Consider the following 18,575-nt stretch of genomic DNA (forward strand, 5'->3'; position numbering starts at 1 on the left):
ACAGTTTAGCCACATTTTAAGTGCACAATTAGCCACGGGTGCAAGTAGACTCAGCTGCTCCAATCAGAAGTGGCGGCTTCTAGCAGGGTAGACCCCAGGTGCTGGTAAAAGGGGACATTCCTCAGCTGACACCACTTGTTGGTTGCTAAACAGTTACCAGCACATCTTTGCCTAACTAGGTTTGCTTTGGAGAAACTAAAATTCAATTCTGGATGTTTGTGATAGTTGGGTTCATGTGTCAACTTGGCCAGGTGATGGTGCCCAGGTATCTGGTCAAGCAAGCACTGGCCTGTTACTGAAAGGACATTTGTGGGTGGTTAATAAACCAGAGGTTGGTTTATTAAATCATCAGTTGATTGCATCTGAGGCTGATTACATCAATGAAGGGCGTGCCTTCTGCAATGAGAATTCAATCAGCTGGATTTAATCCGATCAGTTGAAGATTTTTTTAGGGAAGAGAGAACTTTCATTTCTTCTTCAGCTAACCAACCTCCCCTGGGGAGTTCATCAAAGACCTTCAGTGGAGTTGCCAGTTTGCTGCCTGCCCTATAGAATTTTGATTTGTTCATCTCCACAGTTGCGTGAGACACTTTTATAAAATCTTGTATTTCCGGGTATCTCCAGTGGTTCTGTTTCCCTAAAGAACCCCAACTAACACAATGTTCTTGACAGTTTGCTTTCATTCAGACTATTTGATATTTTTGCTCCAAGACTAAGAAGGGCAAAAAATATAAATACTGGTGGAGATGTGAGCTGGTTGCAACACCTTCACATCAACTTATAATCAATCAGTCCACCCAGAAGCCTGTCAGGTCCAACCACTAAGTGTGGGTGTGGGGAGGAGAGAAAGGCAAGTGGCTCAGTCCCTGGAGAGTGGTGAGTGGGAGCCTAAGCAGGGGTTTTCATACAGAGAGAAGCTGGACTTCTTTTATCCATGACAACCTTTCCTTTGTGAAGCTTTATGGGAATTTAAAAAATAAGGTTATCATCCCAAAGCAATTGTTAGCTCCTTGCTTCTAAGGATTTTGTCTTATCCACTTGGTGGCCCCAGAGCCTGGTAACTGTCCATAGTAAATGCCCTTTTAAAATGTGTTGAACTAATTCACAGATCGCCCTTTGCAGTGTGTTTCAGTAGTAAGCACACAAGGCATGGAGTACACTTTGAATTCTATGTAGAAAAATGGAGACTTCAGCACTTGGCAGTTAACAGTGGGAGGCACCAGTGTATGGGAATGACCACTTGCTTTGGACAAGAGAATGCCTGGGGTTTCCTATCCAGCTCTCCTGCCTACTGGCATGGAACGGAGAGAAGATGCTTAACTTTCAATGGCTCAGTTTCCTGATCTATAAAATTCAGGGTTGAAGGGTACAGCAGTTCCCAACCTTATGAACCCCAACTCAAATTCTTTGCATCCAGTCCCCCAACTGATGTAGGCAGGTGAAGCACACATGAAAGAGAAAGGCTCAAAGACGATGGACTTCGGAAATACAAAAATTGTAGATGTTCCCAGAACTCAGAGGAGCCACTAAGCTGTGCCCCATCCCACCTCCTTTATTTTTGAGACATGAAAGAACAGGAAACCATATTAAATGGCAAAAAAAAAAACATGCCAGAGGAAACAAAGGTCCTGATCCTGAAGTGCATCACAGGCAGAAAATTAAGCCAGAGCAGGAACTATGGAGCTACGGTCAATAAGGGAGAGCCAAGGTGTGGCCGGTAGATGTGAAACAGAAATGCTGCGATCCCAGAGCTGAAAAGCCTCTCGAGTTTGGAGTAGGTTACCAATTGTTCTAAGGATTAAATTAAAATTAATTCCAACTCCTTCTTAAAGCAGTGAGAGGTATTAAGCAAAGTTTTACTAGAGTCACCTCTGGGAAATGTGATGCTTCCTGGCTGAATGGAGTAACCAGGGAGTGTCTACCATGGCAAAGGTGCCATTCAGGCAACATCCAAGCCTAGGTGAGCGCTCTCTACAGCAAATCGTCAGTGCTGCTGCATTGTTCCCCTCTTCCCTCCAAATGACCAGTACTGTGAATCTTGGTTTTAGATTTCACGCATATGCGTGTGCTCTAACCTAAGTATTTATCGACAGCATTTTGAAAGACATATGGGCACTCCTGGATGAAGGCAGAGCAGAGACTCTGGTTTCTGCCTCACTTAACCAGCATCCCAGTTCGTCTCCCAGGAGGGGAGTGGGGAGGGTTTGTACCTCCACTTGACAAGGCTATCACACCACATGGTTTTAAAAAACGGCATCAGCTCAGGGTCTCTAATGGGCCTTGTGGACTTGTTGTGTAAGTGAGGAAAATGGCTGAAGCTGGGCAGTGGAAACCTTTAACAGAATCAGCTTTAGGTCATCTGAAACCTAACTCCAAGATGTTGAGAAATTCCTGAGGCCAGGGAAGTCACACCACAGCCAGCTGAAAGGGGTGGGAGAAAAAATGCGAACAGTTCTCTGGTTAAGCCCGAGGGGTGGTGACCTTAAAGCTGCTGACCTTGCTTTAAGTCTAGCAAGGAAAATCATCTTACCACTTTCTTGACTGCATGTTTGGAACCACAAGCTGCCCTCCAATTCCCTTTATTCTGGAAAAACAAAACAAAACCCCCCTTGATAACTGTGGAATGAACCACACCGGTGAGGCACCCCAACTGCCTTCTATGGCTGCTTCCAGAAGAACTTGACTTCCTAATTCAGGCAGCAGTCCATTGTTGGAGAGGAAACCACTAGCAGCACTCCAGGTTTACTGTCTTGGCTTTCAGCTGGCAGCCTCCCATGGTAAGCCTCTTGGTGACATATTTCCTCTCCTGGAATTTGGCAGCTTAGGGCTCCACTGGTTAAAGGACCTTCACATATTGGTTTTCTGGCAAGTTTATTATATAGCAAGGGAGCTCATATTCAGCATATTAATCAACCTCATCCATGCATTTAAGCATTTTACATTTCTAGGTGCCTGAGCAAAAGAGCTCTACCAGAAGTAAAGGCATATTGAATATGCACACACAGACCCTTCGAAGCCTGGAGGTTCACTGTTAAGCTAATCCATACAATAGAACTCTCTTCCTTGGAAAACTGGATATTGCTTTATCTCAATATTTACTGGTCCTCACTAAGGAATAAACCACCTGATATGTAGTTTCAGCCCTAGTCTACACATCCATGACAGAACTAGGTATTTTGAGGGGACCTGAAGACCAGGGTTGGTGGAAGTGATGGGGCCCGATATGGCACTGCTGGACAATACATCCAGCCCTGACTGCAATGGCAGGCGCATAACTGGAGCTCAATAAACCTTTGCTGAATGAATGAAACTGCAGGCAGCATGCTAATTAAAAGAGTTAACTTCTTACAGTTACTCAGAAATAAGATGTGGCTGTACTGTGTGATAATATGTAGAATTAACCCAGGAGATACTGAACTCAAATCTCTATTTAAGAGGCTAGTGTTATTAGGTTACATGCGTTACTTTTTGACGACAAGGCAAATAGCTGAACAACCAAATTATATTAAACGCCATTTAATTATAAGTTTCTATTCAAAATTTCAGTACCATTGGGAATTTGACTTGCTCTCCTCATTTTCCATAATAAAAAGGCCAATTTTGTGGTTCCATAGTTTTCATTTGCTTTTTCATTGTGGTTGGAATGGAACATTGTAAGAACAGTTATATCAAGTATCTAGGACTCCTAGTACACACAAGAAAAGGACATCAGCAAAATGCTGGCAATAAGAACACAAGGGAAATCTGGTTGGGAAGTGAAAGCATTTTATTGGGCAAAGTTGCATAAACTTTTATCTAAAGGAAGCACGTCAATGATAAAACACCTTTTACACAAGGAAAACTTCCATTTCATCTATCAGATTAGCTGATACATATCACCAGTAAAAGCAAAAAAGTCATCAAGTGTCTACTTTGAATTGGTGTCCACATCTTCTTTCACAGTATGACACTTAAGTCATGGAAAAATTCCCAAAAAGAAACTTTGGGGCTTGCAGTGAAGTTAACTGCCCATAATTCTGCACATTAGGAGTTCAATGATTACTTTATATACTTCAAGAAAAATACATACTTTTGGACTTTTAACTTTTGTTAACTGGATTTGTGCTTCAGAAAACGGTAAATCCTAACTACAATGAAAATATAAATAACCATTTTGTGAAGTGGCTACAGATCAGGAATGGTGTGGATGGCAGCAGAAAAAGGCAACAGGCTGTGGTCAAGCACTCCACAAAAGGCCATGGCCAAAGGGAAAACTAACTAATTAAGGATGGAGAGAAAGTGGCTGGTGACCCCAGTGTGGCTGGAAGAGCTGGTACCCGAGGGAGCAACACACCAAAGAACATGACTACCTGGAGGAGGCAGATGGTTACAGGGAGGATGGAGTGGAGCAGGGCTTTATTTTATTATGAAATAGTTCAAACTGACAGGGAAGTCCAGAAAATAATAAAACTCGGGTATCCACCAATTAGATTTATGCAGTATTAACATGGTGATGTTATTTTCTTTCGAACGTTTAAGTAATAAAAAGTTACATATCCAATTGAAAGCCCGTTTGTACTCCTTCCCAATATTCTCATGAATTTGGGATGAATCTTTTATGCCAGACCTTTGCCTGGGGTGAGGGGCAGATGAACTTAGAGGGAAAAAATAAAACCAACCAACCTAATGGAAAGGTAGCAGGCAAGCAAAATGTAGGCATAAAAGGATTTTATGATTTTAAACACAGGCACACGAAACAGCAATAACTGAAGGACTGAAAGTTGTAAATGCAATAGTCAGCATTTATTAAAAATAACCCAAATTTTGTAAAGGAAGTAAGTAATGAGAACCAAAACTGTCTTGCATTAATGACATTTAGTTTAGAACTCAGACTTTTTTAAAGCAAAAACAAAACAACAATATATATGACCACATGCAGAATGTTTTAGCACAGACCGCCCCTACTTGAGACACACAAAGTGAGTGATATGACCTCTGGAACTATTTCCAAACAGTCCAATATAAACTACACTTTAGCCAAAAAGAGTGCACACACTTTATAAATCAAAGTTCCTTTGCTTTTGGCTAGGATTATATCAATTCAAAATGGTAAGAAGTACAATTTCATTTTGATCAGAAGTTCCAATTGGCTATTGATCACACAGTGATTTCTGAGATTTTTTTTTTTAAATGAAATTTACTATCAGTAATTTTTAATGAAATTTACCATTAGAGAACCTTACTGATAAGTATGTCTTTTTTTAAAATAAAATTTACTATCAGTGCAGCTTACTTTCCATTCTTAGCCCCTTATAACCTCTTCATAAAAAGTGCTAAACATTTTTATAGGAATGTGAATGTTAATTTCAAATCTAGACACACAGATGTGAGGCTTTACTTCAAAACAATTTTTTTTTACTACCACTGTAATGGTGATTCAAGTAAGAATCATTAATGGATGTTAAATTTGTTAGGTGAAAAATTGTTGGGAACAGGATATAGAAAAATCTGTCAGACACCACCCTAATTTATTCTGAAAAATTCAAACCTATGGAAAAGTTATAAAAGTAGTACAATGAAAATCCTTATTCCCTTTACCAGGATTCACCAATTATTAACATTTTGTCACATTTGCAGTATCTCTTTCTTGTTATATTTACATATATTTATATATATGTTTTTATGAAGCACCCCTAAATACTTCAGTTATGTATCTTCTTAAGAACAAAGGCATTTTCCTACATAACCACAGTATACTCAGGAAGTTTTTCAATACTACAATAATTTATTATGCAATCCATATTCATATTTCTCAATTATCCTAATAATAATACCATTGTTATCTCCAATCCAGGATCCAATCAAGGATCATATATTGTGTGTGGTTGTATGTGTTTTCAGATCGCTTTAATCTAAGATGTTTTTCAGCCATCCAATTTCTTTATGAAATTTACATTTTTGTGATGACCAAGCCAGCTGTCTTACAGAATGTCCCTATATTCAGCATACATACAACAGCATGGCTGGACCTCACAGATACAGTACTGGGAGAAAGAATACATAAAGTTCAAGAAGTAGGCCCAAAATGGTGTTAGAAGTTAGGAAAATGGTTACTTTGGGGAAAAGGATTTGTCTAATTATTTCCTCATCAGATTCAAGTTCAATATTTTGGAAAGATTACTACATTTGTGGTGATATGTCTTTTTCTCAGTGCATCACATCAGGAGGCAAGGCAATGACGTCAGTTGGTCCTAAAACTGGTGACGCTGAATGTGATTATTCAATTAGAGTGGTGTCTCACAACAATTTTTACAGGTCCCTCTACATATCAATAACATAAGCGTTCTCAAAATCAAACAAAATTAAGTACAGATTGCTGCAACTTCAAGACCCTTGGGCTCAGTTCCATTGGCACTGCCAAGGGAAGACTATCAAATAAAACCTAGAACGACAAGCAAAAACATCACAACCAAATCTCGGATCATTAAATCACAAAATAAAGTATAGCCAAACAACAAGTTTCACTCAGTTAAATCTATCCTGACAATATGGAGATGGTCCTATGGGTGGTTACAGAAGTGGCAAAAAAAGTCAAATTTAACTTAACTTTTTAACAGTTTTTTCATTTCAATGAATTTATTTTGATTGGTTGGATTGTTTAAGAGGAAAAGAAGAATCCGTTCATGTTTCTCAATCTGTGGGGGAAATGAAATAACATTATTTAATTTCTAAAAATGATAGGAGTATGATTTCACATAAGGAAATTTTACTCACTTGTTTCTGTAACTCTGTGCAGCAGCAATTCATCTTGTACATTTTTTCTAAAAACAAACACAAAAGGCCATCAGGTAATGTAACATAAATAACAAAAAGAAACATGCTTGGAGTCTCAACATATACAGATCTGTCCCTCAAGCATGGGTTTCAACTACAAAGGTCTTGATCTATTAACTTTTCATTTGGGCTTTGACATTAGCTACCTACAATGCTCTGGATTTTACCAAATAAACATCCTCATTTCCAAAGCACAGTATTAGGTCTTGTGACTATCATATGTGCGAAAACTTTCTTTTTGGTTGAGGAGAGGTATGCAAAAAAGAAAAAAAAAAATCTTATGAAATACCAGTAAGCTCCAATCTCAAATACAGATTGCTCTCACTTTGAACAGGATCAACAGTTAAGCTGGAGGTAAGGCAACTGCAGCCTGCCTGCCATTTCCAAAGCTCTCAGGGTCAAGTCTAACAGCGGCGCTGATCAAGTCTGACCTAAGGAAAATCTGGACCAGGAGAACCGCTTTCATGGAAGCGGCTCTTCTGGGGAGCAAAGTCAACCCAGAGTGCCACAACTCCATTTCTACAAGAGGAGGAAGCGAGGAATGTGGCCACAGGCTGTCAGGAAAGATGAGGACAACTAAGTTGAATTACATCTGTTTATTAATTAAATTGGAAAAATTACCTTTATTTAAAGCACTGTGCTTTTCAGATGTGATGTTTTTTGCCAGACCATACACCATCAGCTTATCAGCTACAGTAACAGTGCCATTCTCAGAACACTTCTCAACCGACACCATGTGGACATTCTTAATAATTCCTTTTATAGAAAGCATTACATTCTGATTCAACATGAAATTTTTTAATAGCTCTATTATTAACTGAGAAGCGCTCCCATTCAATTCCATTAGTCCTGGGTAAAAAAGGGAGTATTACAGTTAATCTTCAAGTCCCTTTAAATAAGACAATATTTAGATAAAGTAGCTAATCTTCAGACAAAAAGCAAAATGTACTCTGATTTCAGTTGGGTTTAGGTATACTGTGATGTACTACTTGCTGGGACATTCACAAAAATCAAACTTAATAAATATTTACTGATCACTCACTATGTGTCAAGTACTAATCTAGGTCTAGAGGGTAGAAAGCAACATCTCTGCCCTACTGGACATACATTCCAATGGGAGAAGTGAACAATAAATGAAGACACTTTTCCGGCTCTCTCTCTGAGTCAAAACCAAAGCAGACTATAAGGCAGTCAGTGCAAGACTGTCTGCCAGGACCTCTGGGAAAAGAAATCAAGAGAAACAGGAAAAAGCTACTTTAGCATTTTCATTCACTTTATTCAAATTGCAATCTAGGAGTCGAATATATACAGATTTAGTAAACCTCATAAGGTACCCAAAAAACAGTGTCTTCTGAAGCCTCTGGTCTCCTCAGAGGGAGCAGTGCCAGAGCAGACAGACCCCAAAGAAGAGGTGAGAAGACCCCAGGGCCTGCCACTCACTAGCTCTGCAACCCGGGGCAATCAGAGTCATTTAACCTGGGTGCTCTGAAACTGACTGTAAAACAGAGAGGCACTAACTAAATACAGATTTTGTTGGAATTAAAGATAAAAGATATGAAATTTCTTTATAAACTCTGCTTAATATTTAGAAATCCGGGCAGTTAACTGGAATAGCCTTCTGATTCAGACTTAGAGCTATAAAAGCAAACAGAAAAAAAATCCTATGGACACCCAAATTGTAAAGTGACTTAACTGTCTACCTTCAAGCGAACATTTAATAATTTGGAAAGGAAGCTCCAGGTGGCTGGCGGAGATCGGCTGCACTCTGGAAAGAGGTAGAGTTTCAATGTTTCCATAGTCCGCATAAAGCACTTTCACCTCAGCATCTGATGCCTCCAGAACAATGGCACGGTACCAGAAATCATCACCTAAAAATACGGTGGTATCTCAGGTGAGATGTTAAGTTTAGTGACTCCTCCTCCTCCCTGAAGGTAAGTCATTCACAGCTGCATTTACATCATGCCAAGATTTCTAGTTAAAGATTCCAGATCAAATATAAACTTTCACTTCTACTCTCTCCCAAATACTACTAAAAAGACACTAATGGGATTAAAAAGAAAAAGGCATACAGTAAAAGCACAAGCAACAAAAGGGGAAATAGATAAGTGGGACTTCATCAAAAGTAAAAACTTTTGTGCAAAGGACTTTGTCATGAAAGTAAAAAGACAACCTATGGAGTGGGAGAAAATATTTGAAAACTACATATCCAATAAGGATATAAAGAAATTCTACACCTCAACAACAAAAGAACAAACGCTATTAGAAAAATGGGCAAAAGATTTGAAGAGACATTTCTCCAAAGGATGGAGAACAAGCTCATGAAAAGATGCTCAACATCATTAGCCATTAGGAGATGCAAATCCAAACCACGAGATACCATTTGACATCCACTAGAATGATTACTATTTAAAAAAAAAAATAAGTGTTAGAGAGGATATAGAGAAATAAGAACACTCGTTCATTGCTGGTGAGAATGTAAAATGGTGCAGCCGCTGCAGAAAAGTGTGGAGGGTCCTCAGAAAGATAAATATAGAATTACCATAAAATCTGGCAATCCCACTTCTTGGTATATACCCAAAGAACTGAAAGAAGGGACTAGAACAGGTATTTGCATACCGATGTTCATAGTGGCATTACAATTGCCAAAAAATGGAAGCAAACCAAGAGTCCATCAACAAATGAATGGACCAACAAAATGTGCTATATACATACAATGGATAATTATTTAGCCTTAAAAGGGAGTGAAGTTCTGATACCTGTGACCATGGAAGAACCCTGAAGACATCATGTTGAGTGAAATAAGCCTGTACAAAAGGACAAATATTGTACAATCTCACTGAACAAAATAATTAAGAATAAGCAAACTCAAAGAGTCAGAAACTAGAATACAGGTTACCAGGGGCTGGGATGGGGGTAGGGAATGGAGAGTTAATGCTTAATTGGTACAGGGTTTCTGTTCGGAGTGGTGGAAAAGTTTAAGTAATAGATGGTAGTGACAGTAGTAAAACATTGTGGGTGTAATTAACTCCACTGAATTATATATTTGAATGTGGTTAAAAGGGGGAAATTTTAGGTTGTAAACGTGTTACTAGAATAAAAAATTTTTAAAACCATAGGACCATACAACACAAACACAGTGAACCCTAATGTAAACTATGGACTATAGATAGTAGTAGAATTACAATATTGTTTCATCAATTGTAATAAAGGTACCACATCAATGCAAAGTGTTAACAGGGAAAACTGTGTGTGGGGGTGGAATGGGGGTTAAGATGGGAACTCTATTATCTGCATGATTTTTCTGTAAACCTACAACTTCACTAATAGAAAAGAAACTTAAAAAACAAAGTTTATGTCTGTAAATAAAAAAATAAAAAGGCATAAAACCAAAAGGATAGAGAGCAAGGGAGAAGACAATGTAATTTTGGAAGGTAGAAAGCAGATGCATGAATGGAAATGACTTAGTAGAGCCAAGATAGCAGAACCAGAGCTGGCAGTGCAGGAAGCCAAACAACCCCTAAGACTCAAAATTGGTGCCATCCATTCACATGTAGTCAAAATGGAGCTGAAAATGAGGAAATATATTTCCTTAAAATGAAGAAAATAAAGGAAACAAAGAGTTACTTCCAAGACATCTGTATAGACTTTAGTTTCTAAATCCATTTACATATAGCATCTATTTTTCAAGTTGCTAATGAGCATGATCAGTTTTATGCTCACATGTTGTAATAAAGCTGAGAAGACCTCCCCCTTTACAGGCCACTGCTCCTATAAAAGAGCAGAAGACTTGAGGTTTCGTCTCCAGAGATGGTCAGTCAGAGACCATGAGCTGGGAATATGTGGCAGAGCAGAGAAAGAAGAGTATACCAACAGCACTGCCAGGCAAGCTGTGCACTCAGGCAGGAGACAACCATCCCAAGTGAAAGCACCTCAAGACACTAACCTCGGGAGTCCCCAAGGACACAGCAGAGCCAGATCACCCTACTAATGGACAAGAAATGTTATGTCTACACACAAAAGAACCTTCCGATTAACTCTTGAGCATCCCATCTTAAATAAGTGAACAGCAAAAGATCACCAGATATTTGAAGAAAGCCTCTAACATGAGAAAGGAGACCAGAGTAGGGACTCAAGGAAACCAAGGAAGGAAAAGGCAAAAAAACTAAAAGAATGATATATTACCATCCTGGAGAAAAGAACAAGATAGTATTAGGGAAAAAAAAACTCAAGAAAAGTTGAAAGGTGAAATTGCCTTAAAAGCCTTAAAAGCAGAACCAAAACAAAAAAAAAGGTTAAAGAAAAAAGAGGAAAATTTAGTAGAATAGTTCAAGTCTAACAGAAAATGAAAGGGAATAAAAGAATCCAGGAAAATTTCCAAGAACTGAAGCTCATGAATTTCTAGACCAAAAGGCCCACCCAAATGAGTGCCCAGCACAACAGTGGAAAGAAAACCAACAGTGAGTCACAGCATAAATTACAAATTTCAAAACACAAGAGATAAAAAGGATAGGTAGGAGTATACTGGAAGGAATGAAATTATTTCAGGATATTTGTTCTTCCCATTGCTTTGTTTTGTTTGGAAATGTTTTCTATTTGATAAATAAAGTAATTGAAAAAAAAAAAAAAAGAGGATACTAAAAGTTCCAGAAAGGGGGGGAAAAAAAACAAAACACACATACACATACAAAGATTGGAGAATCTGAAGGACATCTATCTTTTGACCAGCAACACCAACAGCTAAATTAAAGGCTTGCTATCAAAAATTTAAAGGGAAGACACTATTTCATCAGCAAATAGGGAGATTATTTTAACATCCACAGTTGGCAAGTGGACAATGAAGCTGGCCTGCTCACAAACTGCTGGCACAGACAGACATTTCTTTAAGATGCCAAAAGAACAGTATGTTCCCAGAACGTATAAAACAAGTTACATCCTTTGACTCAGGAATTCAATTACTGATAATTCATCCTAAAGAATTTACAGTCAGTAACTAGAATTTCTGCCCAAGAATAGTCACTGCAGTATCAGTTATATTAGCAAAAACAAATCTGTCAACATGAAATATTAAACATCAGGAGAATGGTCAAAGGATACCCAATTCAATGAGTCTGGATCCCTGAAGGATTTCATTCTTCTTTTAGTCCTTATGCACACGGAACTCTACAAAGTAATTACAAGCCCTCCATATATAAACATTATTGATCCACCATAAGAGTCAAGAGTTGGTTATTCAGAAGTACTGACAAACTTGTAGAAAATCTACCTATATCCTTGCCTAAATCCAATCTATGGCTGTAGAACAGAGAAAAGCTGAATAATCCACTCAACACATGAACTCAACCCACAATCTTGTGTTTCTTAATTTTTCCAACAAAATGAAATACACATAGAAAATAAAGAAAATCTACATTACAAGATATTTTACCTTTAATATAAAAGAACCTTACTTGTGTATTTGGCACAGCATGCATCTCCAATTCTTGGTCTATAGGATAACTGACTTTTCTGGACATTGCAATATTCTAACAATTCAGCTGTCAATATATACAGTTTTTCCTGGTCTTCTAAAATATATAAAAGCAGTATTTTGTGAAGAAATTTCCAGTACTATTATTTACACCAGTATACATAAGAATATCAAGTCTAATCAATAAAAAACACTGTATTAAAATATACATTTATATTTTTAAAATACATATATCACTATTGGTTTAAGGGATGCAATACTGGAAGGGCATAAGAACGAAGCCTCTGGTGTGCTAATTTCTCTAATGGAGTGGTTATACAAGTATGCTCACTTTCTGTAAATTATTAAGGAAAACTATCCTCAACAGTACTTCCAATTCATCACACTACATGTTGTTGTCAGGACAGAATAATTCTAAATCCCTGCTTTCTACTATATAGACTAAAGACTATTATTTGTAATCTCAGTGATAAATTTAATAGCAATTATTAGTATTACATAATTCTAGGGTTGACAATTTGAAAAAAAGATTCATTTTTTCAGCCTTTAGGTGCCTACAGATTAAATAGATGCCACCCAACTTGCATTAACTCACCTTTTTATACTACAAATTCAAATACATACAAGAAATTTCCTTAATTGCAGATTTCCATGAAACAAAAAAGGTAAATTAAAAGTCAACTTTTTAGATGCTACTTTTCTTCATCATTAGGTCCAGTGTAAAAACTTCCTCTAGTTTCTAAGATGCAGTAAAATTATGATTATGGACTGATTACAAAGCAGTCTTTCAATATGTCTAAAATAATTTGGTTCAAATTCTTTTAAATGACTGTGAGAAGGTTAGCTTAATAAATAGAATTCAATATGGATATGTCTTTAAACAAAAAACTATATAATTAATGACACTGTTTTATTATAAAAAGCTGTAGGTGATCAAGACTGGGCTAAGTAGATGCTGATTACAGGGCATTCCTGCAGTTTCCATTTGTATTTGTATTTGTTATTATGACTGATTCTGTCTTAAAACTTCTAGTGAAATAAAAATCATCACATCACTTTCCTCTACTCCCCCTTATTTCCTCAAGAGTTCAAAGCAAGTCCTTACACTATATAATTAAAAAAATTAACATACATAGAGGCAGAAATTAGAGAAGAGTTTGCCAGGGGTGCAGGCAGAGGGGCTAGGAAGTTAACACACAATGGATGTAAGATTTGTTTGGAGTGATGGGAAAGTTTTAGTAATGGAAGGTGGTGAGGATACCAGAATACTGTGAATGTGATTAATCCCACTGAATGATATGCTTTGGAGTGGTTGAGATCGGAAAGTTTATGTTGCATACATGAAGAAAGAAAGAAAGAGAGAGAGAGAGAGAGAGAGAGAGAGAGAACAAAGACAAAGAAAAAGAGAGAAAGAGAGAAAGAGAGAAAGAGAAAGAAAGAAAGAAAGAAAAAGAAAGAAAGAGAAATTAAAGAATTAAAAAGACAATGACAATTAAATGCAATTAATGATCCTGAATGGGATCTAGAAAGGGAGGATAAAAGGTTCAAAGGGACATTATTGAGACATATGAATAAAACAGAATATAGACTGTAAGCTTTATATCAGTAATAAATTTCTTAAACTTGATACTGCACTTAAAGCGGTTACATAAGTGAATATCCTTGTTCCTAGGAAATGTACAGGGCAGTAGTAAGTGTTCAAGGAGTATGATGTGTGCAACCTACACTCACATGTTCAGAGAACAGATTCTAGGTAGAAAAACAGAATGACACAGGAAATGTGGCAAAACTGGTGGATCTGGGTATGGGGTGGGGGATTAGGGGTATGCTGGAGTTCTCTGCATGGGGTTTGTATTATTTTTGTAACTGTCTTGTGAATGAAAGTATTTCAAAATAAAAAGTTAAAAACATGTACAAGATGAGCACAAATATGTCTTAGATTTTGGTTTCCTACCTGACATCTCATTTGGTAAAGCATAGAACAAACTTGGGTTTATGATTTCTAATATGCTTGCTTGTACAGTTTTATTAACTGGTAATTCTATTGTCTTCCATTGCTCAGCTGAAGAGATGGCTGAAAATATACAAAACACAGGTCTTGTGTGAAAAAGATAAAATTTTGTATTCTTTCCCAGTAATATATTTAATTCAATCAATAATTTCTTCACCAACTACTGGTAATCAACATGTAGCCATTCTCAAAACAAAATCTGTATTTTTACCAAACAACCTAATCAAGGAATTCTGTGTACATTACAAAAAGCTCAACCTATTTTAAAAATCCTTGAACTATCACACCCTTATAGTATATTCCATTTCTGTAATAATTTTTAAAATTTGTTCAAACTTTAAGGAATACATAGCTCAATGACACAAGTTTACCTGATAAGTACATTAAAAATGAGTGCACTGTTTAATTAAATGATCATGTTCCAATAATAAATATTAAATTAACTTATAACCCATTACTAATCTATTTCGACAAAGTATTTCTGCAAGATTATTTCATTTAGGATGACATATTTTTCACATACTAAAAAACAGCCTATGAAAACAAAGGATAACATAAACATAACTTAAAGATGGCTTAAAAATGTTACCCTGGAGCCCCTGGGTGTCAATTTGAAGATCACGTTTATTAACAGGTCTGTTATTTTGCAAGTCTTTATGTGGTGAACTGGCTTTTAAAATCAGTTGTTCATCAATAAGAACATCACTGATTATTTTGGGATACGAAGTTGAAAGATCAGTCAGTTCAATTCCCACCCCATTTTCAGTGATGTCAACCACTCTGGCTTGGAGTTTTATCCCTGCAACACACATCTTAAATCTTGCTATGGCTTCTTTAGTCCAATGATTGATTCCAGGCTGTATATCTGGAAAACAAGAACAGCAATAAAAATAATACTGTATACAAGCTGCATTTTTCCTTCCACAGTATCTAGGACTAGGTCATTGTCAAGTTTTACATTCAGGTCAGCAATTTTGAGGATCACTTTCCAATACTCAACTATCTATGTGCATTCGCAATGCCAGAATTACAGAGAATGCATTTGCAAATTTACCACCAGAGTTCTAGAGGCTCAGGATCTTCCCTTACTTCCTCTATGATCATATCTTTACCTGGAATTTATCCAACAGACAGAAATAGGGTTATTTCTTTTAGAATCCACCATCATGTTCTGTTACATACAGCATTACCAATTATGCTGATAGTATGTCAATGGCCACTTATGTGGATATTTTCTAAAGATAATTTCAAAATGTCATTTTAAACTACTTGTACCAAAAAAGTATTTTTCTTGGCTAATTTTGGTCTTGTACATAATTATTAGCATAAAATAGGGATTCTCAAACATAAGTTTACATTTGAATCACCTAGAAGGCTTGGTTAAAACACAGATTGTGGGGCCCCACTCCCAGAGTTTCCAACTCAGTAGGTCTGAGATGGGGACTGAGAATGTGTGTTCTTAAAGGAATTCCCAGGCTGACTAACATAAAACATGATAATTAAAAAGAAATCATCTGAATTATACTTACTATAGAATAAGCAGAAAGAGATAAGCAAAAGAAAAACTGAAAAGCATCTATGCTTCCAGCCATATCACTATTAACATTCTGGTATCCAGCCCTCCACAATTTTTATGAGCAGATGGAGATACACACATGCAAATACACAACACCTATTTCTTTTATAAAAGAGGTAATTTTATAATAAGGATAGATATTTTAAGTATAACACCAGGCACAGTTTTAAGAAGTGTTTTATATTTTTTATTTTTAATGACTCATTACTGTTTTCCAGATGGGGAAATGGAAGCAGAGATAAATGTTTAAGTAATTTGCCCAACATCTCACTGCTAATCAGTAGCAGAGCTGGTTCCAGAGTGTGCTCTTAATCACGTTATCTGCTATCCTACATCTCTTTTATAACCTGATTTCTTCACTTAAGATATGGACGAGTCTCCATATAAACTATTTAATGTTATTTTAATGACTGTGCAAACACTTAAATGGAAGTTTCTGGGTGCCAGGCCCTGCCTAAAGATTCATTTAATTCTCACAACCGCCTTATGAAACAGGTAATATTATGAACCATTATATAGAGTATTATTTAACCAATCCCCCATCACTGGCTATTTAGATTGTTTTGCTAATATTAACTATTACAGTGCTATTACAGTGCTAACAGTATTTTAATCAATTTCTTTGCAGCTAAATTGTGTGTGATTCCAAGATTATTTCTTTGGGATAAATTACTATAGGTAAAACTGCTAATTCAAAAGGTGTGACTATCTAAGGCTCTTGAGGACCCCTGCATAATGCCTTCAGGATGGTTCTGCTGGTTTTCCACTCCCATTAGTAGCACAGGAAAGCAGCTGCTTCTCTACTCGTCATTAACATTGGGTATACTGGTCAATGCCTCTAACAATACATTTCTAAATTTTATAATATGAAGTAGAATCTTCCCTAAGTTTCACAAAACTTTAAATTATTGATATCAATACTTAGAATTTTATGTACTCTACTAGAAGACAGTTAAGAAAGTGTCTTATTCTGTACCATACCTACTAACCAGCACTGTATCCCCTGAAATGGAAGCTTTAAAAATTTCGGTGAGATCATCTGAAGTTCATCTGCAGTAACTTCTTCGGTATTTCCATAATCAACAAAATGTACTTTAACATTTCCACTTGGTAAGATTTCCTTGACTAAAGCACGATACCAATTGCCATCACCTAGATTTAACACAAAGGTTATAACATAGAATATTTCCCTTCTGTTAAGAGCAGAAATTTTTATCTTGAAAAAGAATACTTTGTCTAAAGTACATAATAAATTTTCTCTCTTCCCCAAATAATGACTTAGTTTTTCATTCAAAAACCCCTTGAACATCATGAATTTCTCACTATATACTGATAAAAGGGTCAATTCAACAAGAAGACATAACAATTATATATATATATATGTACCTAACAGCAGAGGCACCAAAATATATGAAGCAAACACTGACAAAATTGAAGGGAGAAACAGTTCTACATTAATAGTAGGAGACTTTAATTCACATAATCTCTCAATAATGGATAGAACATCTAGACAGAATATCAATAAGGAAACAGAAGACTTGAATAATACTATAAAGCAGCTACCCCTAATAGACACATATAGAGTACTTCACCCAACACAACCAAATATACATTCTTCTCTAGGGCACATGGATCGTTCTCCAGGATAGACTATATGTTAGGTGATGAAACAAGTCTCAATAAATTTAAAATTCCTGAACCATACAAGGTATCTTTGTCTACAATGGAATGAAGCTAGAAACCAATAACAGAGGGAGAACTGGAAAATTTTTAAAATGTATGGAAATTAAACAACACTCTCAAACAACCAATGGGTCAAAAAAGAAATCACAAGGGAAATCAGGAAATATCTTGAATTGAATGAAAATAAAAATACAACATACTAAAACTTATGTGACACAGCAAAGTCTGTGCTGAGAGGGAAATTCATAGCTCTAAATGCTTATATTAAAAAAGAAGAAAGATCTCAAATGAGTGCCCAAACTTCGCAACTGGAGGATCCAGAAAAAGAAGAGCAAATGAAATGCAAAGCGAGCAGAAGAGAGGGGATAAAGATTAGAATCAACAAAACCAAAAGTTGGTTCTTTGAAAACAGTAAGATGGAGAAACCTTCAGCTAGACTGACAAAAAAATAAGAGGATGCAAATAACTAAAATCAGAAATGAAAGGGGGGATATGACCATAGACTCCACAGAATGAAAAGGATTATAAGAGAACACTATGAACAACTGTACACTAACAAATTAGATAACCTAGATGAAATGGATAAATTCCTAGAAATGCAAAAACTACTTACACTGACTCAAGAGAAATAGAAGATCTTAACAGACCTATACAAGTAAAGAGACTGAATCAGTAATCAAAAATCTCCCAACAGAAAAAAAGCCCAGGACTAGATGGCTTCACTGGTGCACTTCACCAAACATTCCAAGAAGAATTAACACCGGTCCCGCTCAAATTGTTTCAAAAAATTGAAAAGGAGGAAACATTTCCTAGCATATTCTGAGACAAACATCACCCCAATACCAAAGCCAGATAAAGATTCAATAAGAAAATTACAGACCAACATCCCTTTCGAATATAGATGCAAAAATCCTCAATAAAATACTAGCAAACTGTATCCAACAGCACATTAAAAGATTCATACACTGTGATCAAGTGGGATTTACCTCAGTTATGCAAAGATGGTTGAATGTAAAAAAAAAATG

The 18,575-nt window shown here is 36.6% G+C and overlaps 1 protein-coding gene across 1 annotated transcript in view; it reads right to left on the reverse strand.

Moving 5' to 3' along the window:
- Window positions 1-6,581: 6,581 nt before the first annotated feature.
- TDRD1 (tudor domain containing 1) overlaps window positions 6,582-18,575 on the reverse strand; it is a 64,951-nt gene continuing 52,957 nt past the window's right edge. The window contains exons 16-22 of the mRNA XM_037804794.1: window positions 14,881-15,156; window positions 14,235-14,354; window positions 12,261-12,377; window positions 8,514-8,681; window positions 7,435-7,662; window positions 6,754-6,800; window positions 6,582-6,674 (exon numbers count right to left, since the gene is read on the reverse strand). Coding sequence (XP_037660722.1) covers window positions 6,582-6,674; window positions 6,754-6,800; window positions 7,435-7,662; window positions 8,514-8,681; window positions 12,261-12,377; window positions 14,235-14,354; window positions 14,881-15,156 — 1,049 coding nt within the window. The remainder of the gene's footprint in view (window positions 6,675-6,753; window positions 6,801-7,434; window positions 7,663-8,513; window positions 8,682-12,260; window positions 12,378-14,234; window positions 14,355-14,880; window positions 15,157-18,575) is intronic.

This window comes from Choloepus didactylus, chromosome 15 (genome assembly GCF_015220235.1).
Source record: "Choloepus didactylus isolate mChoDid1 chromosome 15, mChoDid1.pri, whole genome shotgun sequence".
In the NCBI taxonomy this organism is placed as follows: domain Eukaryota; kingdom Metazoa; phylum Chordata; class Mammalia; order Pilosa; family Megalonychidae; genus Choloepus; species Choloepus didactylus.